Source organism: Gadus morhua, chromosome 10 (genome assembly GCF_902167405.1).
Source record: "Gadus morhua chromosome 10, gadMor3.0, whole genome shotgun sequence".
NCBI lineage: Eukaryota > Metazoa > Chordata > Actinopteri > Gadiformes > Gadidae > Gadus > Gadus morhua.
In genome coordinates, this window is record NC_044057.1 from 8051225 (window position 1) to 8077724 (window position 26500).

The 26500-nt window shown below is 45.2% G+C and overlaps 1 protein-coding gene across 2 annotated transcripts in view; it reads left to right on the top strand.

Moving 5' to 3' along the window:
• The window catches only part of pcdh11 (protocadherin 11), a 136558-nt gene that overhangs the window by 46462 nt on the left and 63596 nt on the right, over positions 1-26500 (top strand). For both annotated transcript variants that reach the window (XM_030368887.1, XM_030368888.1), the window contains one exon: positions 8587-8646. In XM_030368887.1, coding sequence (XP_030224747.1) covers positions 8587-8646 — 60 coding nt within the window. The remainder of the gene's footprint in view (positions 1-8586; positions 8647-26500) is intronic.

Consider the following 26500-nt stretch of genomic DNA (forward strand, 5'->3'; position numbering starts at 1 on the left):
AAGGTAGTAAAGCGATGATCACGGTAATGCAGGGAACATGAGTAATGTCAATTGTCAATGTGGAGGCTAGTTGGCTGTACAAATCACTCACTGCAGTGCTCTGCAGTGGTTTAAATGTGCTATTGTGAGTACATTGCATTTAGTGGTATTCATTATGCATGTTTTTAATGCCACAGTAAATATTTCTTAAGCATTAAAGTTTGGTGAAACTGAATCACCGCCTCATGTTTCCATAAGACTTCCATAGTTCCTGCCCAAAACCTTGAGATATTTCAAACTTTTTTTTTATTCTAGCCAAGCGTTTTTTTGTGAGAATGTGGCCAAAGTAATTTCAAATTACACATGTGTGTTGATAAATGCAGTATAGACAAAAAAAGTACAAAAAACACAGTATGACGTCTCTATTGGAGTGGATTAGCATTGCAGCTGGAATTGGCATTGCTCCTCTCCTTGAATAGAAGAGTGGCAGCCCCCCAAATAATTGTGCTTTTCAGAAACTGTTCCATCTGGGACTAAGGATTACATTATTATCATCTTGTGAGGGATTATGGATTTGCCTCAACCAGTGAGTGCTGTCCTGCAAAGCACAAGTAAATCATAGTAAAATGTCCCAAAGTAAATTGTTTGTATCAGAAAAAGAAAAGACAAATAAATGCACAGCATTATAAAATGATAAAAGGATCAAAGTTATTGGAGCGTTGAAATGACCTCAGGAGAATGTTGACAATATAGATCACTACTGTGGTTTAGTGTAGCCTGACATCCATGTTAGGAAACTCAAATCTGTTGCAGGATTGGAATGTAAGGTCAATACACCCCTGGGTGAAACAAGACATAAACATTGGGTATGCTTAGTTAATATTGTTCGGAGCACCAGTGTGGCCAATTGGTCCATTATCTCCATTTGTCCACTATTACTTACTTGCACATAAATATAGATCAATGGAGCAGACCCATAATTTGTATAATGTGCTACAGCTGTGTTCTTCCTTCAATGGCTCCTCTTTGTCATAGGTCTGCTGGTCCGAGGCTTCAGTGGGACCAGAGAACAGGCAGGCAGGGAGGGGACTCCCTTAATGTGGATACAGCCCCATACTCCTAGATTGGTGACACATTGCACATATCACCAGCAGTGACCTAACTCAAAGCAGGTCTGTGAACACGGATTTGGCGGATCCATCTCTGTTCCGTCATCAGCCAAGTTACTTTAAATGTTGCTATTCACAGATAAATGACTTCTGTGGCCACTTTGGGATTGTGCTGGGGATAACCTCTTTGTGTTTGGTTCAACGTCCCTTGGCTTCAGTGTAAGCCGAGAGAATAGTATAACGAAGCACAGCCCCGGGCTACAGTGGACCTTTTGGGTTCTGGTCCCTTAATATGTGCCTCTGTGTCACAGCTGATAAAGCCATGGCTGTCCCTCCGTCCCTAACTACAAAGAATTCTCCAAAGACGCTGGTAACGCAGAGTGAGAGACGCCAATATCCCCTCGATTCCACAGTCCTCAGCACCTGCCTCCTCCATCGGTGGCCCTAATAGGTGTTTAGAGAGGCTCGCCTTGTGCCAGGAGAGCCTCAGCCTTCGTTTGACGCGCACCTCACTCACCGCTGAGCTGGCATTACAGAGGAGCGAAAGAAAAACACCTAGAGTGGGGATAAAGTCTACAGCACAACATGCAGTGGTTAAAATGCAGTTTCACCATTTTAAATAGCATTACAAAATACTGCCTTGGCGACAACTTTAAGGTAACACAATATCAGTGTTGTAGCACATTTCATGAAAAGGACACCACTGCCACGTGTGATGGTGTCTGAGTGTGTGTGTCAAAACAATCCGTGTCCAGAATAAAATCGGCAGCGCGACCAACGTCACCAAGGCAAACACAGCTGCTTTGATTGGGCCGCGACCCTTATTGCCTGAGCCTTCACCATCAGCGGCTTAAGAAGGCGTCACTGTGAGCACACAAGTGAGACTGATTGGAGTTTTTTTGCAGATTCTCTCCAATCAAACAGGGAATCACAGATAAAAGCCCAGGCGCCGCGACGCAATTGTGGCTGGAGATGTTTAACGACCGCGAGGCCATGCGTTCAACGGGCTATTCTGAGACCTCCGTTATGAAACAAATGAAGGGGGGGTGGGGGGGGTTATGAAGGGGGGTGGGGGGGTATTGATGGTGGCAGCTGAAGGTGGGGGGGGTGCGGGGGGTATTGATGGTGGCTGCTGAAGGGGGGGGGGCGTTCTCTCAGCGAGCGCTGATTGTGAGGTGCAGGATGTGACGGTCTATGGGGAAGATAAATATATCCACTTCTTTTGAAAATGCATTAGCCATGCATAGTTTAATCCGGAGTGCGACGCGGCAGTAAGCTGCGACCCAGAAGCCGGTCTGTAGGTCGCAGGGAGGCGCCGTCGCCCGGGGCTCCCCCAGACGGGCAGCCAATCGGGGAGGCCGCTTTGTTTCTGGAGAAAAACAAGCAGACAACCAACAGAGCACTGATGGGTGGAGATATACGTCTGTACTTTTCACAACCAATTGGCATCAAAATGTCTGTGGCCTATCGCCGCCGTCCAAACTGTCCAGTCCCAAAAAGGTTTGAAAACATTCAAGAAAATCCTCTTCACAACAACATCTTTATTAACTTAAGGAATTACATTACAAAAAAGATTTATTGTATTAAGTCGATTCGATTGTTTCAATCTCAATCTACACACGGTATGTTTTGCTCCATGGAAAAGGGCATTCCCTCAACCATGTCTATCTCATGTAACTGACTCCTCTGGCTGCTGTCTCTGCTCCGCCTGGCAGAGAGAGAACGGCCTCTGATAACCCCATCGGCAGAGCAGTATTCACAGCATTTGAATGAGGACATTAGCGGTAGCTTTAAATACTCATAATGAAGTGACTAAGACAATTCTGTATTGCGAATTTCCAAAGATGGTCCATCAGTGGTGGGAAATAGTGAGTGTATTGACCTCCAGAGGCCATCAGCGAGAAGCATTGTGTCATTAGAAGTCACTCAGCACTTTGATTGCGTAAAGAAAAATAGCCTGGACGCATTGCACGATAACTGTGCACACATGCACTTAATCACCATCTAGCTCACCCACTCCCTCACACACACACACACACACACACACACACACACACACACACACACACACACACACACACACACACACACACACACACACACACACACACACACACACACATACACAAAAATGTGTACACACAAACACACACACAGAATTGCAAATGGTGTCAACCGGAGACACAAATTTGGGGATGCAGCACACAAACAAAATCACACATCACACACACGCAATACAAATTTTCCCCCAACAAACACATACACACATACTGGCCACACTCCATAGCTGTTTGTGTGTGTGTGTGTGTGTGTGGGTGTGTGGGTGTGTGCACACAATCCTTTTAAAAACTGCTGTTCACTCAAACATGATACACACACACACACGCTAATGAACACGCACGTACGTACGTACATACGCACAACACACACCCCCACACACACACACACGCAAAGTCCTCAGAAAGTGGATGAGCTCCCGCTCTGTGTCGAATGCTGAGAGTGTGCGGTGCCAGCGGGCGCGGGCTCTCAGAGACGGGCATCAGCGCGCTGCAGTGGCTGTGGATGTCCCAGGGCGCTGCGCAGCACTTGGCCTGCTCCCTAGCCACCGCCTGGATCAGAGATGCCCTAATGCTATCATCCAGGCCTGGCAACAGCAGCACCAGGCTTACAATGACAAATTGGTTGGAGGCAGAGCGACGAGCACGCCGCTCGCCAAGAAATACACTTTGAAGAGAGGAGCGGCGCGGGGGTTTGGCGACGGCGTGCCACACGATGTGGTCAAGTGTATACGGCCTGACGACACGCCCGCCAGTTTGATCCCACGCCCAAAGACACTCGAAACTAGTCGAGGCGCTCTCTTGTCAAGACAATGCCAAAGTTTGGTTTTTATCTTAGAAAGCGACCCAAAACATTAGTAGGATTAGAATTCTGTCTGTACAAACGGCCTCTGATCTATGGACCGGCCCCGGCCCAGCTTTACTGACGCCGGGGCTGTCGCTATGCTGGGACGCATTTCCTTTATGGGATCTGACATGGGATCGTTCCGATGCGTATTGATGTATTTTGAAAACATTGCCTTCATTTGTTTGTTTTTGGCGACAATCTGCAGAGGCATTTTTCTTCATTATACAAAAGTTATTGACATAATACATTTGAAGGCGGCTTCACATTAAGGAGTCTCATTAAACTCTAAAACAAGCAAAAGGCAACGTTAAATTGATTCTGATGAAGCCTGATTGTTTATGGATTCAGAAAGCCTTACTAGTTAGTTCATAATTACAATATATCGAACCTAACCATTCTCCTCACACACCACTACTGCGGTTGGCTTTTACCAGTAAGTCCTTCAGTCCAAGCAGGACACATTTGATCAGATTTGATTACTTTTAATGATTTCATTCTGGTACAATGAAATCATTTCTTATTTCTTATTTCTTGGCCACTTTGGTCAAAGGCGACTTGTTGCCTGGAGGACTTGTCATGTAGATTACCCCTCTCTCATGCTCCAGACCAATCAGAATGCCAAAACAGGACAGGAGACGTCCCCTCCTGTCTCACCTTCCCTCTCCCCACGCCGTGCGACCACAGAGATGCGTGAGCCTGCATTGATTGTCATCCAGCCTAAAAGTCGTCTAAGTATTTTACTCTTGTTGTCGACCACACGCTTGGCAGAGAGGCCCCTCCCTGGCACACATTCAAAGAGCGTTTACTTCCTTCTTCTTCCTCCTCTACCTCGGTGTAAACGTATCCAGCATCCTTCAGGCTATGGTTTGTTTGTTTGTTTGTTTTATAATTTATTTATTTTTGGTTGGTGAATTTGTATGCGTGCGCACGGGTTGCGCCGCTAAGCTTGTGTCGAAAGACTCGGTAAACAATGGCAGGCTGGGTGGAGACGGGGAAAGCGTGTGTGTGGACCGCGTCCCCCTGTCTGTCTCCACCCGCTTGTATTCTGCCGCTTGACTGAAGGGGTCCGTCTGTTACACATGTCAGGTGGACGGCATCTCTGACCGCCTCGAAGGTTTATGCCCATTAAAATGATTTTCAATCATCTTTTGATGGGCTTACTTCTCTTTTTCTGCCAGCCCCTCAAGCCACGCCTCGTTATGATTGAAGGATTCGTGTGCCGTTCAGGATTGGGAAGCACTGTATTTGCTTGAAGCCCAGATCAAAAATAATTGTTTTGTTATGTCTCGTGTTTTCTGGGGGGTTTGGCGATGACATTAATCGAGGATGATGGGAGCGAAGAATAATTTCTGTGGTATGCTGACAAAATACGAGCCATGGCTTCCCTTGGCACGTAGGAATGTGCGTCGGAACAGTGAACTAAAGAAAGAGTCATACCGCGTCACAGTAAGCACTTCACATGCTGCGTGTGGCATCTATTGCGTGTCCAAGCGACGGAGTAAATAAGAATAATAATCTGCGTATTGAAGCTATGGAAAACGACCCGAGGCGAACGCATCGCTAATGAACAGCGGGGGATGTTTGAGGGATGAACATCCCCCTGAAGATAATGGATCCTTGCTTCCTATATCAGTATTAGATTAATCAGATGCGTTTTTAAAAACATTTTGTATGTTTGTGACCAGTAGCTTGCCAAAGAAAACAACAAAAAAGAAATACTGAACGTGCTTAGTAATCTACAATTGTACACAGCTAAAGTAAAGGACTTCTTGATTTAGTGCGATTAAATGGGGTTACGACAGCGGAAGCAAAACAACAAAAATTCTGTTGCCATGTTATTACAAATAGATGTGTTCATGTTGCAAGTGACTTCTTTATTTCCACATTCTGTCAATGGTTCCTGTCACACTATAGAGGGAGTCAATAAACCAGGGGGAATCCACATGGTGGGGGGGGGGGGGGGGGGGTGGTAAGAGCACTGCAAAGAAGAAAAGAGATGTGAAAAAAAAACATGTATATATTTTAAATCTTTTGGGATTGTGCAGCAGATCAAAAATACGGCAGCCACATGATCAAAGGCATTTGATAATCCTGGAACTACAGTGCTCTTTGTAATCGTAGCGAGACAACATTTCATGGGGGGGGGTGTAAACAGAGGTGGAGTAGCAGGAACTAGTTGGCTGTTGTGAAGGCGGGCTGACTAAAGTGGAGCAATGCTGTCGCATATATATATGTATATATATGTGGATATATATATATATATTTATACATATATATATATATATATATATACTTTACTTATCAGCCTCCCCTCCCCTCATATATATATATATATATATATATATATATATATATGATAAATTGAAAATATAAAGCCTCCTTGTGTGTGGACCAATCTAGGCCAAGCTGACAGCGTCGAGGAACCCAAATGCACCCAGAGAATCGCTGTCCACTCAGCGCTGAATAGCGCCCTTGTTTTCTGCGGGGCTCGATTCAGGGGAAGTGGCCTCTCTAGAATGTGACCAGACTGCTTTACACTCCACATCTGCCCTATAGGAAGTTCTACAGGCAACCCGTCCCACGTCCAACGGGCCTGCTACTCACCTAGTGGCCGTCCTGGTCTGTCGTGACTCGTGGCTCTGACCACAAGCGGGTTGCGGGAAGTGAGTGCACATTTTGAACCAGGATGGACGCTAGGTGAATATCAGGCCAGTATGGCATTCAGTCAAAAGTCTTTTTCTAAAGCGAGGGGAAGTGACGCATGGTTCAACTGTGATAAAGAAAACAGTGTAAGTAGCTGCTTTAAAAGCTTAACAAATAGCACACAAAGAGTGCTTACCATTTGCGGCATTTTTTAGTGGATGAAGGCATTGAAGAATTGCCTGCTTGTTGTGGAGGGAATCCAAAGCAAGACGTATGCGACAAAAAATCCTGAGCAAAGGCAGCATGTCGGCGAGATATTAAATGTTCCGTGCTCGTGTTTCATTCGTTATCTTTCCAATTCCTTTCAAGGGAAAGTTTGTAATACATCAGCGTGTTGTGCACTCTGGCCCATATCAAATTACAGCTCCCACCCCAGCACCATGGAAAGAGAAAAACGTCAATATGTGGTGAAATCCGAGGTCCTTGTTGCCAGCTTTGTCAATAGTGTTTCCTTGTTAGATGCAAAATGTTCCAGAATAAAAAAGGCGAATGTTCTTTTCAGTCGTTTGATATCAAGTACTATATTGAGCTGGACCATTGACTCTTCTTTTTGTATTATGATATTCATTTATCAGCGATTAGTAAATGAAATGCAGAATATTCTGCCGTTTAAATATTTGATTTAAATCTGTATGTTTTCTGTATATTCGTTGTGCAATTTATGGAAATTCCTCCAGTCACACACACACACACACACACACACATCATTCACAAATACACACACACACACAAGCACACACACACTCACACATGTATTCCTCTCGCATGTTCATCCCAAAGGAGAATAAGAGTTTATTTGTCACATCAATTATTATATCATAGTTTTTTGTCTATCCAGTCTGCAGGGGCAAATTGTGTAGACTAATTTCAACAAACCAAGGCGACCCATACATCCATCCATATTTCATGAGCTTGGTGTTTATGCAGCAGCGAAGGTTTAGTCGGGAGTTTTCTGTTTTGTATCATTCTTATTTTCCCCGAAGTCTGTTTCTTGGTCTTCGGTTCCTGCTTGCTATTTCTCCCTCCTAAGTTGCGTTGAAATATAGATGTCAGGAGTGTGGGAAGTTGAAGTGTCCTGACTCTCCAAGTGATAGCATGAGGAAGACATTAATAGTGTCAGAAGAGCATCTCTAGTCGAAAGGCCCATAATTGGAGAGGAGGGCATAGCCGTACCTGGAATCAACAGGGCCTCCACCCGGGAGAGAGACCCTCAGTAGCCTTCCCCCAGGAACACGGTGTGTGTTAGCTGCGCTGGAATGCTGTCCCTTCCTCTCTGTCTCTCATTTTGTTTTTTTATTATTTTAATACCGAGGCAATGACCCTTCCTTTTTTTGTGTCAGTTTCGTGAATATGCAAATGTTTTGGATGTTTGCATAATCAGAAGCAGCGGGACCATCTGTCGCTGGTTGTTGACTTACCTTGCGCCTGCTTTTTAATGGTTGTTTCCTTGTATCTGAGTGATGTATTGGTGTATTAACATTGTGATAATCATCTAACCTCACAAATAGGCAAGGAACAGTGTAAGCCAAGGAACACAAACCCAAGCATATGTTCGGGAATACCCGATCCGACAGAGACGGATTGGAATGGTGTTGAGAGAACAAGAAAGATATTAAACAAAGAAACACAACCAACCCAGAGAAGCATGGCCATGCCTGGCTATTATGATCAGTGATAAGATGATGTTGTTGTGAAGAAAAAGATTAAAAAAAATAGCTGTCCATGAGAGCTGTCTGCATGGATTAGTATACGCGTGAAAAATACTTGGTAGTTGATACCGCTGGCTTAGACCCAGTGAGATCCAGTCCTCTGCTCACTAATGGGGGAAGAGATTGTGCGTGGAGATGCCCTCCGCTGAGAGCAGGCCACTGATAATGTGTTTTCCTTGTAGAATCCCAACCAGACGTCGGAGACAGGCTTCAATTCGTCATCCCCAATCTGTCCTCATAAGGTAAGCCCAGGCTAATTCACACGCTGGAAACACGAACACACACACACACACACACACACACACACACACACACACACACACACACACACATACAAACACGGTCAAATGTATACACACACACACACACACACACACACACACACACACACACACATACAATTTACCCACACACACACACCCAAACACACACCCAAACACACACACACACACACACACATGCACCGGCTACACACAAACATGCCACAGTTATCTGAAACTGAAGATTTGAGGAACGTTCCGCAAGCTTGATTTTCTGAACGTTCTGCTTGCGCTTCTAAATGCTTATAGATTGGAATCAGGAATTGGAATTTGCCCGGGATTAAGGTAAACAGAAAGCAATGTTTTAAGTCATTATATATATATATATATATATATATATATATATATATATATATATATATATATGTATACACAACAAAGAACATTTAATTCATTTTTCTTGCTTTCTTTCGGTGACCGGGCACTTGATATTTTTTCTTTATCAATTATCAATGCAGGTCCTCTGGGAGTCTTTGTCCCATGTGATGTCTTGAGCAGAAGCAAATACAACTAAAAGAAATAGTTTGAATCTACAACCCTGCATTTAAATTACTCTACACGAAAGCAGTGATTCACATGATCCAACCAGTGCTTGTTAAGCATTTGGTGAGAAGGGAAGATTTATTCAACGATAATTTGTCCTATCTATGCACAGTCAAAGTCATCACTTCACGCTGCCATCCTCAAGTCATCTCCACACCCCGGCTGAACCATCTCCCCCAACGACTCCTTCTGCCACCGCCTCACTAGTTAAATTCACTGTTAAAAAAACGTGTTGCATAGTACAAATTCACACAACCTCCTGCCGCCCACTTAGCACCGCCACTGAAAAACAGCTTCTATTTGACCGCCGGCCCCAGTCAAAAGTCATGTAAAAAAAAATATTGCCATTAAAAAATAGAAGTAAAAGTTGTGTAGCCTGTTTGAGCATCCTTCAGCCAGTCAATGACAAGCTGTCATCGGTCGGTCACCTCCTCTCACCACCACCGCCTCTCACAGCTAATGCAGCTAGCTGTCTGGCTAACTGTCAAGCAGGACTCCTGAGCTGCACACTAACTGCTGACAGTAAATAATAATCATAATGATCATAATGATAATAACACAGTGAGGCACCTCCCATCAACTCCATCGTTGACGGAATAATGAGAGACGATGGGCTTTTGTTCCCAAAACCTTTTGCGAGTCTAAATGACACGGTAATGGCCCGGGTATCTCCATCCCACTGGACGCGAACTGCTCATATTCAGATCATCTCCCTAATTAGAGGACGAGGCATGACATCGTCTCATACGGCAAGGAGAACAAAATTATTAAAATATTTTTTTTTCCCTAAGCTGACCTTATTCAGAGTCCTGCTAGACCTTGGAATTTGTGGCGTTGTGTAAAGTCACACGTCGGCTTCCTCTACTCTACTCCTCTTCCTCTACGCTCGAGTTTGACTCTGGGCTGACCCTCCTAACGCTGGGTCTCTGTTTCTCACTGCTCACACCCCCAACCCACCACCCCCCCACCTCCCTACCCCCCGACCCCACCTCCCACTCCCTCTCCAACGGTCCCGCACCCCCTCCCTCTCTTGAGCGACGGGGCTTTTAAACTCTCTGCTCTGTTATTATATTAAGAGTATGAGAACGAAACGAAGGGGGAAGAGAGAGAGAGAGAGAGAGAGAGAGAGGCAGAAGGAGGGAGAGAGAGAGAGAGAGAGAGAGAGAGAGAGAGAGAGAGAGAGAGAGAGAGAGGGGCAGACAGAGGGAGAGAGAGAGAGGGCTGAGAGAAGGAGAGAGAGATAAGGAGAGAGGCAGAGAGAGACCTGAGGAGATTGGGAGGGTTGGAAGCGATGGACGTGCCCAGGCACTAAGTATATATAATTGTTCTTGACACATTGGCCAAATATTGCAGTGCCAGGCTCCGAGTGAAGATGATTAAGGGCTGTCCGGGTGGGTGGGCCCTAGGGTCCTTCAAGGCCCTTTGGTTGCCATAGTGACCGTCATCTTAAGGCCATACATTGCATTGTGGATAATCTTTGGGGACCGCGCATTGTTAAACAACAATTATAACCGACGCCGGAAGTATTGTCCAGCCACCACTAACTTCTCCCCATCAGTTATTGTTCGGGTATTTTCCTGCACGTTCTTTCTTCCTGCTCAACACAGAGGACTTTATTCTACCACCTTTTACTCTGTTGTATTCTTCTGCTCAGACGGTCTATGCTGCCTGGTTGTACACTAAATAGGGAAGGAAATTTGCGTTTGGTGAATAATTGAAGAGCGGATTTTAGCTCGCAGCGTCGTGGAGTACAGCGATCGGGCCGAGGGGTTATGCTGAGATCATATTTCTGACAGTAGGCTTCAGGCGCTGAGAAATTGTGTGGTTTTTTCAGCGTACTTCTTTTCTTCTTCTGGAAAAATAAACTATTTTATGAAAAACAGTTTTTCATCGCGGCGTACAACAGCATTGGGAACGTTCTTAACAAAGGGGGGGATATTGGAGCACTTATGTGTTCTGAAATACATTTATAACATCGCCATCCAGCTGAGGATTCCAGTTTAGCTTCTTCCTCCTCGTAGATCACATTCAGCTGGATGTTGAATTTAGTCTGTGATAATATAAACTAATTACAATTTGTGTTCACTTAAAGCTCCTGTTCTGAGGGGGGGGGGGGGGGGGGAGGAGAGCATGTAATTGTCTACCTGCACGCGTTACGAAAGTGGCTCCATTAATCCGGGCCCGAGCGGTTTCATATGTGGCCTGTGTGTTTACTACGGCGGTTCGTGCGTGCGGGCATGTGGACCGCCCGACCCAGGGAGATGACAGATGGCGCGCGAGGGACCAGGCCAAGGATCAAGGACCTCTGCCTCTGCAGGGTTTCCCAGAGTGCACTCTGGTCCCGCCAGGCTTTCTATAATTACGATGGAAATCTGGCGCCCAGTGCCTCGGAGCTATTTCGTCACAGATTGTGTGTATTATTAGTGTTTGTATGGAGGTCTACCTTGTGTTTGATAATCAATATGTAATAGTTTAATTTTTTCCCTGTCACATTGAAGAATATGCTAGTGCTCAGTTTTATAAGCGCGTGCTGATAACATTTGTCCTCGTGAACAACTGCATGAAAACATGAACATGTTAAAGAAATTAAAAAAAGATAATGGAATGGCCACCGGTGAATCAGCCCATAATGGCGGTGATTCATGGTGTATAATAAGGAGAAAGCCTTTCCCCGTGGCGCGGGGTCAGGAGGCTAGTCGACGGAGCGTCACCCCAAGTCCGAGGAGTCGGCCACTAGACGACCACGGCGTCGGTCACTGAGGCTTGTTTAGGACGACGCCGGGGGCAACGGCTCGCCCATACGCACGCGGCCAAACGCACAATCACTCGCCTCACTTGCACACACACACACACACACAGACACACACACACACGCACACACACACACACACACACACACGCACATACACGCACACACACGCACACACACGCACACACACGCACAGGCATTTAATTCAAGATAAACGTGAAAAAGACAAGATGGAAACCGAAATATACATAGTAGAATGGGGGGTAGAGGGAGCAGGCAGGGCTCTGCCAAGGTGCCCGGAGTTACAGCCCTGGCCGTCGCTGGAACAAATAATGTGTTGTGACTGGCACGGGAAAAAAGACAAAGTGAAAGGTCATCTGTGACCTCTGGGACAGGGCCTACGCAGCATCTGTCGCCCGCGAGCGCAGCAGGACCATGTCAAATGGCAAAAGGTACGCAGCTACAGCCAGCCTGCTGCGCTGTTAAAGCAGAAGGCCAACATTTATGGCACACACCTAAACACATACACCGATGCACCCACACACATCGATGCACACACACACACACATACATACCCACACACACACAAACACATGCGCAAACAGCCACACACGTTTGTACACACATACATAAAAACACACACACACACACACACACACACACACACACACACACACACACACACATACACACAGACACTCATACACACTTTGCGGCTATTGCAGTGGAGGGACTAGTGGTACATTGTTAAATGACTGAAACTCTAATGGCTGCCTTCAAAGGATCACGTATAAACTTAGCATTTATTTTATAATCACTGTGACAAAGAAAAGGAGAATTTAATTGTGGCCATTTAAACCCTTCCACAAAATGATGCTGCACACTATTGGTTGCCGTGTTCTTTTTCAAGTACTAATACTATAGTATGTATGGCTCGCACCCATTGTGGGTGTGATATTATGTGTGTATGATTGCACATGGAGCGAAATCATATGCCTCCGTATTGAACCTAGCCTACTGGTAGATGCCTCGATGGGGGAAACTATAGCTCCGGTACTGCACTAATGTTTTGGCTATTATGCAGACGACAGGAACATTGGTAATTATTGGATAAATATATCATTCCAGTCTCACACCAAAATCTGGACACGCTATACCGGCCACAGCGGAAAAAGTAGTAGTTTCCCAATAACAGCTCTAAGATCCTGAGATTTAGCCTATTCTATCTGTAAATCAAAAAAGGTGACTGACGTTTATGTGATAAATTTCAATATTTTGATATTGTTTCGGCATTCAAATGGATTTTGATTTCATTTCTAGCCAGAAATGTGGAGGTTATTGTCATAATCTCCGTTCAGCGATTGTATATTATGTTTCATTTTTTAGTTATGACGAATATTTGCCAGAACATTTTTGAATACGATGCAAACCAAACATGGTAAGACATTAATGTTATTTATAGTGGGAAATGTATGTATGTCAATCATAGCAACCACAGAAAACTTATTCAAACAGTATTCTAGCGAAATCTGAAAAACAACTAAACTAAATGTCATACTGTAATCATTGAACGAAGTCTATGACAATAAAGATCCCCTAATTTGCTAGAAATGTAATCAAAACCCATTTTAATGCCGAACTATATTCAAATATTGCATATCCACTGAGGATGAAATAAATATCAGCTCAACTTTAGGTCCAATCCTCATTCTCTTTCTGGTTCTCTCTCTATTCTCTCGTTTACCCCAAATTCTTTCTACCACGCTCTACGAGCCTATTCCACCCACACACCCACACACCCACACACACACACACACACACACACACACATGCCGACACGCACACGCACACACACACAAAGGCATGCACACTCCAGCCCGAACCATTCAGGGATTTGAAGGCCCTACTTCCAATCAATTACCAGTCCAAATCAGTGCCGAGCCCTTTGATATATAATCATTTGTCAAATCTAGGCAGATGGCTGAGGAAAGGTAAGGCCACCATGGCAGGGGCCAGCTCCCGGAGGAAACACTGCCTCAGGGTGGGGGGGTGTTCCCGGGCGCCCCAGAACCCATTAATGGGGAGTCCTTGTATACTTTAGGATAGCAGCTCTCCTCAGAGCAGCTAATGTATTAGCCCCTCTTAGCCTGACGGCTACCACGACCTCCCTGACTCCCTGATTGCAGCGTTATTCAAAGGGATACACACAGAGACCTTCATAGGTCCTTCGGTGCTTCGATTCGCTGGAGATTACTGCAGAGTTTCCTCCTCCTTTTTTTTATCCAAAAGGTAATCTAGACCCGAGGTGTAATCTAAAACTATATTGATGTCCTACGATCTGGTTTCCCTGCTTGATTACATGAATCAAATCATACGCTCAAAATTACAACATCCGTCCAGGGCTATTTCCTATTGTTTGCTGTTTAAGGATATTTTGGGGAATACATTATTGGGACAAAAACAAAGGCTCTTCGAGAGTTTTGTTCTCGATAGGGCCAAAAGACTCACAGCAACTAGTACTTTTTCCAAAACAATGATTGTATCCAAAGGCCAAATCTAAATTTAATATGAAATGTTCTGCTCAGTCTTGATCCCTTCAATTGTAAAGGTGATCCTTGATTCACCGCGCCGGGGTTTTGTGACAGCTGCATGGCCTGTTGGAGATATTCTTTGGAACGACTATTCATGCGCTCTAGTGTTATCCAGAGCCTTTATTATTTCCACTGATCCATCTCGTGTTCTTTGCCTTCCCACTGTTATGAAGTTGAATTGCTGGATGGCTAGGGTGGCTATGTCTTCCCTCCCTCCCCCAAAGACATATTTTTTGTGGCGTTTGGTACAAATAATTTTAAGGGACCTACCTCAGATCTACACAGTACCACTCTGGGCGCCAGTGGACCCCTCCCTACACAGAAAACAAGCTGAAAACGACATTAAAAAGTATAACGTTTTTAAAATATAGCTTTTCTTTATGTGTTTAATGTGTAGAGTAGTTGGCAGAAGACGGATACTCATGGGAAGGTTTTCTTGTTTTCGACTGTGTATAAAACCAATTCAACTCACTATCGATATGTGTCCATTGGTGAAAACTATCACAGACGTTTTGCACGCCAAAAAAGCGTTTTGTTGACATTTAGACTACGCATTAGATTAGAGAGTTGGGGTACTTCTGAAATCCCTATCCTCATTTGTGACATTTCCCAGAATAATATAAAAAGTGTCGCTACCAGTGCTGAATAGAGTTACATTTGTGTTAGAAGTGACAATGGCTTGAGCCCACTTCAGTCAATGCCGTGTTAATACTGCGGGGAGAAGGGAATATCTCATTTAGAAAAGTTGCATAACACACAAGGTAAAACTTTGTGTTCATTGCATAAACACTGAATAACAAGTTTACAGGGGATATAGTTAGAGCCTGGTAATACCTAGAAACAAACAAAATTACTTTCATCGCACAGTTTAAGCTTACTTACTTATTGGGTAAATTGTTCAACATTTCTGAAGCACGTTCCCTTTATTTTAAAAGATGTAACATGACCCAGGAGGATACTGTTCCTAGGTTTTAACCAGGTAAGAATGGATGTAAATGTTAAACTTAAACATAAACTTTTCAATACGTTCTAGGGTAAATCAAGTAAACTTTTTATAAATGGTAGGAGCCATGAACAATACCTATTTAAGAAAAGTTATCTCAATATAGTATCTTAATTTGTAGACGGTACATAATTAAATTTGGGCTGTTACCAGCATAAAAGCTTGGCTAACCTGTCATTTATATGTCTCTACCGACTTATTTTTCAGTGGTATATACCCAATATATTACATTTTACCATATATTTAGTGGGTAAATATTGCATAATTAAGGGACTGTAAAAGGAAGGGTTACCTGAATGTGTAGAAATGTATTTAAGAAATACTATTGTGCTACATGTTGTTTTCTTTAGGTGTTAATGAAGCTCAAATCTGCATAAAAAGTTAAAATAAACATGCTTTTACACATTTGAAAATGTGAATGCATGCCTATGATGTCTTGTCATAATTTTGCCGGTATTCTACACACTCATTAGCCATGATCTTCGTATTTAAATGTATTTACTACATGTGGCATACTGCATCACAAAAGCATAGCTATAGCTATTAATAGCACATTTTGTGATTGTTGGAAATACCCTTTACTGATTACTTGCAACATCCAAATAGAATGAAAGCTTGAAGCAGAAACATCATAATTATTCTAGGATGCGACTAGGGAATATAAACTGCAGAATATTACTCATGCACCCTCCTCTTGTATATAGAAGTTGACTCTGCGTGCTAAAAAGGCATTTATCGGGTAGAGATCCCAAAATGATATTGCAGGGGAAAAAAACCTATGCAGTAGATGACCTTATTATAGACTATGTCGATCATGCGCCTGCGATATTGCCTTTATTTGTCCCTGTAACCCCCGCTATCTCTGAGAGTGGGTAGAATATCAATTGAAGAAGAGACCTTCTTCCACTAAATGCTATGAACCCCCAGCCCCCCTCCAGCAACACCCAGCCCCCGTGTCAGACTCATCCTAAATGTGGTCTTCCACCGTGCATGGATCTTCCATGGTGGTGATGGGGGGATAGAGAGCCCAGATTGGAGCCTCAGCAGTAATAAGGCGTTTACCCACGGCGCAGTGAAGCCCGCTGCACTGTGAGAACATATGTTAATGTGCTTGGCTGTGGAAAGAGAAACAGCAAGAGTTTGGGAGGAAAAACACTATAAATAAATAAATAAAGAGCTGCGGATCAGCGACGTCCAAGGGAGCACATTCACCGCTCTACAAATATATAAATACGAGTGCTTCTGCCCCAGTGGGGGCTTTGGGGAAAGAGTGAAAGGAAAATTACCCTTGTGGCACCAACGTGTGAGTTGGTGATGGCAACATTAGGGCATGGAAGAACTGCTGGTGAGTGTGTGTGCGTGTGTATGTTTGTGTGTGTGTGTGTGTGTGTGTGTGTGTGTGTGTGTGTGTGTGTGTGTGTGTGTGTGTGTGTGTGTGTCTGTGCTGGAGTCTTGTGTGTGTGTGTCTGTGTGGGAGTGTGTGCGCGTGTGAGTTTGTGTGTAGGGGGGATGGGGGACTTCAGGAGGCCTTTGTGACATCAATGGCAATTTATTTATTTGTTGTTGGTTTTTTTCAATAAAAGCTGCCAAGTAAAGCGACATAAACATATTTTGGTAAAATATGCATGCAGCAGATGGGGATTTGCCCATGACTTCTCATCTTTTCATGCTTTACGGAGAACATATTCCTGCCTTTGAAATTGGTGCATTTCTTTCTTAGCATTGGCAGCGAGAGCACACGCAGCTAAAGGGTCGCTGGAAAAAAATACTGAACAGTCAAATTAATTGTAATGTGCGTTGCCAAGTGTCCAACTCAAGGATTAGCATATTAGAGGAGGGATCTGCAGCTGAATCACCGCAGTTAAACACTGATGGCCTGCAATATACTGCCAAAACATTTCAGCATTGCCGTGTATATTATTCAAATATACATAGTTATACCCAACAACAAAGGGAAAAGCTATTTTTACATTTAGTTTGTTGATGCAATAATTGACTAGCTACTTAGCCCCTTGTGGAGGATTCTGCGGCCGCTGGAGAATGGATTTAGCGACTGTTAGTTTCGTACCCACTGATTGTTTTCTTGATTTTCAATCCCCGTCCTTCAACAGCCACTGTTCAACCAAACAAGCAGCGCTATTGGCTCAGCGAGCGATCGATCGCATTACGTTTAACCACCAGTTCATTGGACAAAATAAACACATGACCTTGTCTGGGCCAAAGAGGCTTTCGTTTTTCTATAATCGTTTGTGTTCCCTTTATCCATCGTTAAAAACACCTTTTTGGCGAGGAACACCACACTTAATTATCTTTGAATGTTGAGACTTTAATTCTTGAGACCACGTTGTATCGGTAGGTCCCCAGCACTGAATGCCGTCTCCTCTCTGAGAATGTGTGAGGAGGAGTCAGCGGTGATGTCGGTGATGATGCTGAACCCGACCACAGGTGACAGCGCTCGTTACACGGCCTGCCGCTCCTCTAGTTGAGAGCGGTGTGTTTTCTTCAGGTATGCGCTCCGCATATATCGCTCAAAGCAGACGTTTCCCACCAAGCGGGGGCTGAAGATGAGTCACCGGATGGCTGAGCATTGTTTTTTATTTTTATCTGCTTATGCTGAACAAAAGGGTCTGGAGAGCTTCATTACATTTTTGCCAGGACCACACACACGCACATGCACATACACAAACATACTCGCTCACTCACTCACTCACTCACTCACTCACTCACTCACTCACTCACTCACTCTCACACACACACACACACACACACCCACACACACACACACACACACACACACACACACACACACACACACACACACACACACACACACACACAGAAACAGAAAAACACAAAAAACACATAAAATAGTGTTGGCCTGAACGTGTAGCTTTTGGCCGGGCGTCGTACCAGGGGTCCTCAACGTCGCCAAAGCCAGATTCACTGGAAGTCTAAATCACTCATTCGCTTTCAGAAAAAGTATCTGCCAAAGGAATAATTAGTTGATAAAATGAAGAATATATGTATTATTTTGACTGAATCAAATGTCCAAATAACACAGTTGCGTATCGGGACACCGTGTCATAGAGGTTATGCGCATGCTGGTACGAAGGATCTAAACGGTGCATGCTAATGGCTTGGTTAAAAGTGTGAGTGGGAGTTAATGACATGCTGCTCAACGGGCTGCCTATGACCAGAATAGCAAGCTTTTGAAGTGATACCTGTCTGCATCTGGAGTCGACGGAAGGCTGTTATTTAAGAGAACATTATTAGAGTATTATCCTCACTTGTTCTGACATTCTCAGTGAAATGCATAACAAGCAGTTGCCACGGAGTGTGAGCAAATGTTTCACAAGCTTTCAAAGTCCTTGTGAGCGTGACGATATGTGAAGCGACAATTCCAGCTTCACATGTTTTACAGTGAGTGTATTTGACACCCTAGGGGAGGATATTGCGTTACATTAGACCCCACCCTATGGCTGCCAACTGCGCCATTTCCTAGTGAAGTCACAAAAACGTCTCCTCAAAGCACCGGGAATCAGTTCAACAGCGCGGCGTCCCCATCTAGGCGTCGTCAGCGGCGGGCTTCTTTCTGGCGAGCGAGGACAGGAGATCGTTGCTCCAGCGTCAGGTCTGTCCATGTGTGGCACGTCACACCGGGGCACCTGACCCTGTGCGGACCCCCCTGAGGCTGCCTCCATGGCGGCTGTCTCATCGAACCTTTCTGTTTGGACATATTAACAATAATGGTCAAAGGTTTCAAGGTCAACACAAATACATTCTCCTGTTTTAAGATGTCTTGTATGTCTTATATTTTGTCTGCGTGTTTGTGTGTGTGTGTATGTGAGTGAGTGTGTGTGTGTGCATGTGTGTGTGTATGTGTGAGATGTGCACCCCCTTCTGGTGGAGTCTGGAGTGAGTGGAGATGAACAAGCGCTAACTGCTACTGGTTGAAGACGGAATAACCGACAGGCACTCTTTAAGTGTACTCCACCTCAACCAGCCGCTTACCGCCTGTCTTTCTCTCTGTAAACTGCCGTTTACCTTCTTGGCGTGTTGGCACCGGATCACGCGTCGCTCCGTCTGTTCAGCAAGGTGCGCGGCGTGCGTTTGATGTGAAGTGCGATGTGAAACCGGTAAGGGGGGGAAAAAAGGAACGTTGAGGAGAACATCTCCTCCAAACCGGCTTGGAAACACGCATCCCCCCTGCCACCTTCATCCACCACCCTCACCACCTCCACTACCCCCACCACCACCTCCACCAACCCCACCTCCTCCACTACCCCAACCAACTCCACCTCCACCACCACCACCACCTCCACCTAAACCACCAACTACACCTCCACCTCCACCACCAACTCCACCTCCTCCGCCACCACCACAACATCCGCCACCACCTCCACCTCCACCACCACCTCCACCTTCACCCACCAACTCCACCAACACCACCTCCACCAACACCACCTCCATCTTCACCCACCACCACCAATACCTCGGCCACCATCACCTCCACCACCTCCATCACCTCCACCACCATCTCCACCTGCATAACCACCTCCACCTCCACCACCCGACCACCTCCACCTCCAGCACCCAACCACCTCCACATCCACCTCCACCACCGGACCACCTCCACCACCTTCCAACCGACGTCCTTTCATGGCGCTAAACAATTTGGGTAAGAGTCTTTTATTGAGTTAGAGTCGCGTACGTCACCGCAGACGTCCTTCAGACCCACGCTGCGTTCCAGGAGGGGCGGCTTGACAAAAATTCACTTTGAAATTTGGTTGAAAGCAGGGTCTAATTGAATTTTGATACGTAATTAAATCAAGCCATAAATCAGAGCAGATCCCAGAGCAACCAGCGATTCGGCGCTCCCAGGCGCCACCAAGCTAATTATGATGAAGTTATTATCTCGTCTGAAAGAGTTATTCTCAATTTCTCCTTTGAAACCCGCATCGAATCCCTTTCTTTCAACTGGAATGGGTTCAACCTTGAGGAAAAAGGACATCCGCCGGTAAAGCGTTGCGGTGCAAAACGCTGATGTTTGTCGTTGCTAACTGCCGTGGCGTTATACGATTCTATGGCGGGGACGGATTAACGTAAACGAAATGGCACTCGGTAACGTGTTGATGCTTGATCTGCGTCGCGTCGGAACAACGTTGATGCACTTTATTGTGGGAATAATTGTATCGTGTTGCGGCACACCAATTACTTTAAGTACTAATTTCTATCAAGCAACCCTTGATGTGCAGGTTGTTACAGATGGACACGACATGAATATAAAGCACAAGACTGCTCATCTGGTCTCCCGGGCTCTCATGGTTAATGATTTACATCATCCGTGATTTAAATTTGCTTAGTATGCTGCGCAACGGAAGACTGCACCATAAGGTGTTAAAGCTAGTCTTATATGTGTCCTTTTTAATATCTTATTTAATCATCAGCAAGAAGGCACAATTAGAAAGGCATTAACGGTATAGCAAAGCACTTTCTATTCATGGAAAATAATTTTATATATGACGTTGACCCCCAGCATGCAAATAGACGACAATTGATCAACGAGGTAATAATGATCGTTCTACATGGCTGTGAAACCCATTTTTGTTCGCATGCCTCTCCCCTTGCTCCCTTGACACCCTCCCACCACCCCCTCACGCTCTATCCAGCCCCAATAAATGAATCCTCTGAAACACATTACCACAGTAGCCGCACTCCGCATAATGTGATGAGCACACAGGAACATTGATGAACTTTCTTTTCCCTCTTTTTAAATGATGATCCCACTTGGGAGCGATGTGGTGTGTGTAAGTGAGAGGAGAGGGAGAGAGGGGGAACAAATCTGCCATGATGTGGCCCTCCCTCCCTCCCTCCCTCACCTCTTTTACTTCCACTTCCTACTTGCCTTCCTCTTCCCCTTCCTTTTGCTTTTCTTTTTACTCTCTGCCAATTTGTGGGTCCAAATGAAACAGCAAAAGGTTAGGGAGTGGAGTAATTAACAGCAGCTCGCCTAATGAAATCAGGAGGGTCCGCTACCATGGGCAGATCAATACCTCACTCAGAGCTAAGGGTAAGGGTTCCTCTATGCGTGCGCGTGTGTGTGTGTGTGGGTGGGTGGGTGGGTGGGTGGGTGGGTGGGTGTGTGTGTGGGTGAAAATGTAGGCTCCTGGGGGATACACACAAAGCACTTCAAAATAATAAGCTGATGTAAATGCAACATGTTGTCCACTTGTAAATCAAAATTTGTTTGACCGAGCGGGTCGAAATGCTGGCTGTGGAGTACTTAAAGCAAAGTTCCTTCCTGAACAGGCCTGGAGTGCCTTCTGTAGGATTTACACCGCACTCCCCAGAGTTTGCTGAGAGGGTTTCCCTTTATTGAATGCCAATAATTATGTCAATAGCCTTTGGACGGAGGCACACCGATACAGGGGGCAAATGGGGGATTGTATTTATCTAAGACTACACTTAAGTGTATTGAAGACTTTATTAGTCCCTTTTGATGAGGAGGTGTTTGTTTGCAACATTTTTATTGCCCTGTCCAAGACATGCTGTGTCCGCCAATAAGCGGTGTGTAAACTTCTTGCTCAGTATTTCTTGGCTGAAGCGCGGAGATCTCTTGTGCCCGGGTACATTAGCAGATGGCAGGCACGCAGGGTTTCTTACTTGTGTGTTTGCCCTTATGCATGTGAGTGTGTTTGTTTGTAGGTGTGTGTGTGTGTGTGTGTGTGTGTGTGTGTGTGTGTGTGTGTGTGTGTGTGTGTGTGTGTGTGTGTGTGTGTGTCTGTGTGTGTCTGTGTGCGTTGGTGGGTTTTTGTTTGTATGTGAGTGAGCATGTGTTAGAACATGTGTATGTGCGTGTGTGTGCACGCATCTGTGTGTGTGAATGTGTGTGTAGGTGGATATGTCCGCCAGCCAGCCTATGTATGATTAACTGTGCTTGTGAGGACTTTTCTCTGCTCTGGGGAACAGCCTCCTGACAGAGCTGTCCTCCCTACATGGATGGATTCAGTCAGATCCGTCCAGTCTCTGGGGTTAAGCACTTGATCGCTGGCCACATGAGCTATGTTTTTCCTTTCTCACTTTCACCAAACATCCAAAGTAGAAGAAGTGTGTGGCACTGCCTGACATACATGAATACTGATTAGCACGGACAAGCCGCGCATGACCATTATTTTCACTTGAATTGACAAAAAACAGCAGCTCCACTCCATCGCGGCCACAAATGTGAGAGAAGCGCTGGACAAGCTTTTGGCAGTGTTCGATAAAAATCACATGCAAAAAAACATAGACAAACTAGCTCTAACTGGGGAGCCGGCGTGCTCGCACACACCACTGTGGGGTTGAGTCTCATGCCGTCTTCAAAGGTATTTACACTGTGCAGTAAACTGTTGTGTGGGTGCCGCGCTGGAGAAGAGAGCAGCAGATCTCATTAGTGTTAAACCATTAGGAGCATGAGGGCCCTGCAGACAAGTTTAGGGCTTTCAGTGTAGCTTCACGTTAGCACATCACACACCCCTTTCAAAAATAATTTTTCACAAACTGCAGAAAGGGGGGGAAGGGGCTTTACGCACTTGATACACTCGATCTCCTTTGCTAATGGAGGGGGAATGTTGCAGCATGGCTTTGATGTAAGGGTTCTAGTGCCAGCGTTAAGGAGGTCAAAGCGTTGAGCCATTTAGTCATGGAAATATTGACTCAGATTCAAGAAGTTGTGTAAGTGTATGTACTGTAGCTCGGAAGCAACCGAGGGAAAGTCTTTTTTAGGATTGGATCAAATAGGGTGGTGGTGTGAGGTGGGATCTGTAGCATGGGAGAGGAAGCTGCATCATCGTTGTCTTTGCCTCATTATTTACAGATGTTCTGACTGCAGGCAACCGAATGCACCCTCTACGAGAAGTTCAAACAGCGGAAATGAGCTTGCATGCATCAGTGGAGCACGGTGATCGTTTGGTGGTCCGGTGTTCGTTGACTCTGCAGATGCAGAATCTGAAGCCCAACAGGATGCTGAACAATAGTGCTTGGCGAGCCGCTGTGTTATCTTGAAATATGCTGTGAAATAAATTTCTTTATTTCCAATATCCAGTGAACCCCTTATGCCCTCCTATAAGTCCTTTTCAATAAACATTAATACTTGATGAATTAATTTAACACTTGTATGTGGAACCAATACGTTGTGATAATAAGAATGAAACATGTTGCTGTTTGAAGGAGCGTAATGAGGGTGCATGCCTTTTTAAAACATCTTAATAACTCCAGCCGCCTGGCGCGCCAGACTACTAAACTGCAGAAACAGTTAGCACCCCCCGCCCCAGCAGCCAATCACACGGCAGGGACGTCTCCCCCACGCGCTGCATCACGCGGCCTTTCTGCCGCTAGCACTTTCACCGTTATTATTGAGCCTCAGCGTCTGCCATCGTTACCCCTCCCCCCTCTCCTAACTCCGACACCTCCAGGGATGAGCTCTGCCGTCGCAGGTAGCTCCCACAAACCTGTTAATAATCAACAATCACTGATGCAAAACTCCCAAGACAATCAGTGGATTATGCGTGTGCTCTTGTTTCTGGTTATTTTTTTATGAATGCATTTCTTTATCGGCAGGTTATGTCAGATATAACTCCTGGCGTGTGATGATCAGCTTTCCTCCTATGTATTCATGGTGCTACTGTGGCTCAGGGTTTGAAGGGAGAATTCTGATTCCGCATGGAAGCACAATAAGGGGGGTTCTGGGGGCTTCTCAATAATTGATCCAATATTTTAATGATCAGAGAGCCCGGGGTGATCAAAGACCCAGTCCCTCTCGCCTCTGCTCGCCAAGACATCCCCCACACTTTGATGTGCCTCACCAACAATCGCACTTATCTCCACCATCTCTCCCATTCCTCTCTTTTGCTCTATCAATGTCTCCCTCCACCATCGCTTTCTCTCTCTAGACCATCGCTCTCTCTCTCTCTTTCTCCTCTCAATCTGTCTCTACCATCGCTCTCTCTCTCTCTCTCTCTCTCTCTCTCTCTCTCTCTCTCTCTCTCTCTCTCTCTCTCTCTCTCTCTCTCTCTTTCTATCTCTTACCCTACCATCACTCTCTCTCTCAACCATCGATCACCCTCTCTCTCATTCTCCATTTATCTCCCTCCCTTCCTCTCTCTCTCTCTCCAGTATCCCTCTCTCTCATTCTCTACCTCAATTTCTCAACCTCTCTCTCCCTCTCTTTTCAGATCTCTCTCTCTCTCTGTAGCCCCCCCCTCTCTATGTCCCTCTCTCTCTCCCTCTCTTTTCAGATCTCTCTCTCCATCTCTCTGTAGCGTCCCCATCTCTATCTCCCTCTCTTTTTAGATCTCTCCCTCTCTCTGTAGCTTCCCAATCTCTATCTCCCTCTCTCTCTCGCTCCCTCTCTTGTCAGATCTCTCTCTCTCTCTGTAGCTTCCCCCTCTCCCTCTCTCTCCCTATCTTTTCAGATCTTTCTCTCTCTCTCTGTAGCTTCCCCCTCTCTATCTCCCTCTCTCTCTCCCTCTCTTTTCAGATCTTTCTCTCTCTCTCTGTAGCTTCCCACTTTCTATCTCCCTATTTCTCTCCTCCCTCTCTTTTCAGATCTCTCTCTCTCTCTCTCTCTCTCTCTCTCTCTCTCTCTCTCTCTCTCTCTCTCTCTCTCTGTCTCTCTCTCTGTCTCTCTCTCTCTCTCTCTCTCTCTCTCTCTCTCTCTCTCTCTCTCTCTCTCTCTCTCTCTCTCTCTCTCTCTCTCTCTGTATAGCTTCCCCCTCTCTATCTCCCTCTCTCCCTCTCTCTCCCTCTCTTTTCAAATCTCTCTCTCTCTTTAGCTACCCCCTCTGTCTCTCTCTCTCTCTGGTGGTCTGCCTGTTGTTCCTCTGAGAGCCTGTGGTTGGAGAGGGGAGCAGGGGCCGTTGAGCCCAGGAACCCTGACCCGTCGGTGTTCCACTTTTGCCGTAGCCTCATGTTGTCTTTTTATTATTTTATTTTACTTTCTCCGAACGTCTTGACGTTAATATGACCGGTCACCTACCACAGATATGCGACGACAGCTCAAGGTTTCTATTAACATACGTTTAATTGGACTGCATTCCGGGGAACAGGCGCTATTTGTGTCCTGAGTTGCTGAATAAAACATACGTTTGAGACCGATCAGCAAAAGTAGCCTTAAAAGACTCTTCAGTGGATGCAAATGAGACGCTCTTCAAACAGCCCCGGACAACGGCGTGTCGTAGCCGATATCGTGCAGAAATAAACACGCCATGTGAAATGGGGAATAGGAACCATACCGGTAGATGGTGCAATGTATTAAGGGGCTAAAATGTGCTCATGCTTACGTCTTATTTTAAAGCCCTCCATGTGACAAGATAATGTTCTATAGTTGTGTCCAAAATAACTATTGGTAATAAACAATAGTAAAGCTATTTATTATTTCATCTTGGTGTTTGACTAACAATAATTAAGAATAATGTGCCCCGATATGCTCTCAAATGCTTGTTCCCTCTCCAGAATCTGAAGGGGAACGTATTTTTCAGGTTAGAACGATTGGTAACGAAGTGGTAAAAACCAAATACAGACTCATCTGGTCTTTGTGAGTGGAGCCCCAACCAAACGCACCACCAGACTCATTGATCACTGATAGGTTTTAATCCAGATACAAACCGATATTTGGATTAGTCTATTTAAAGGAAGTGAAATAGCGCGTGCTAAAGGAAGCTTTAGCGATCTGCATAGAAAACGTTAGTCCTTGGAGCAGAGATCCGGACTCTGGCCCCCTGCTCATCTGGAGCAGAAAGAGTCTATCTTGTCATCCTCTGAGCAATCATGCAAAAATGCTTCTAGTGCTTTAAATTGCATACATCTTGATGAATGGAAAATTAGGGTTGGATGTCAATTATAATACAATTA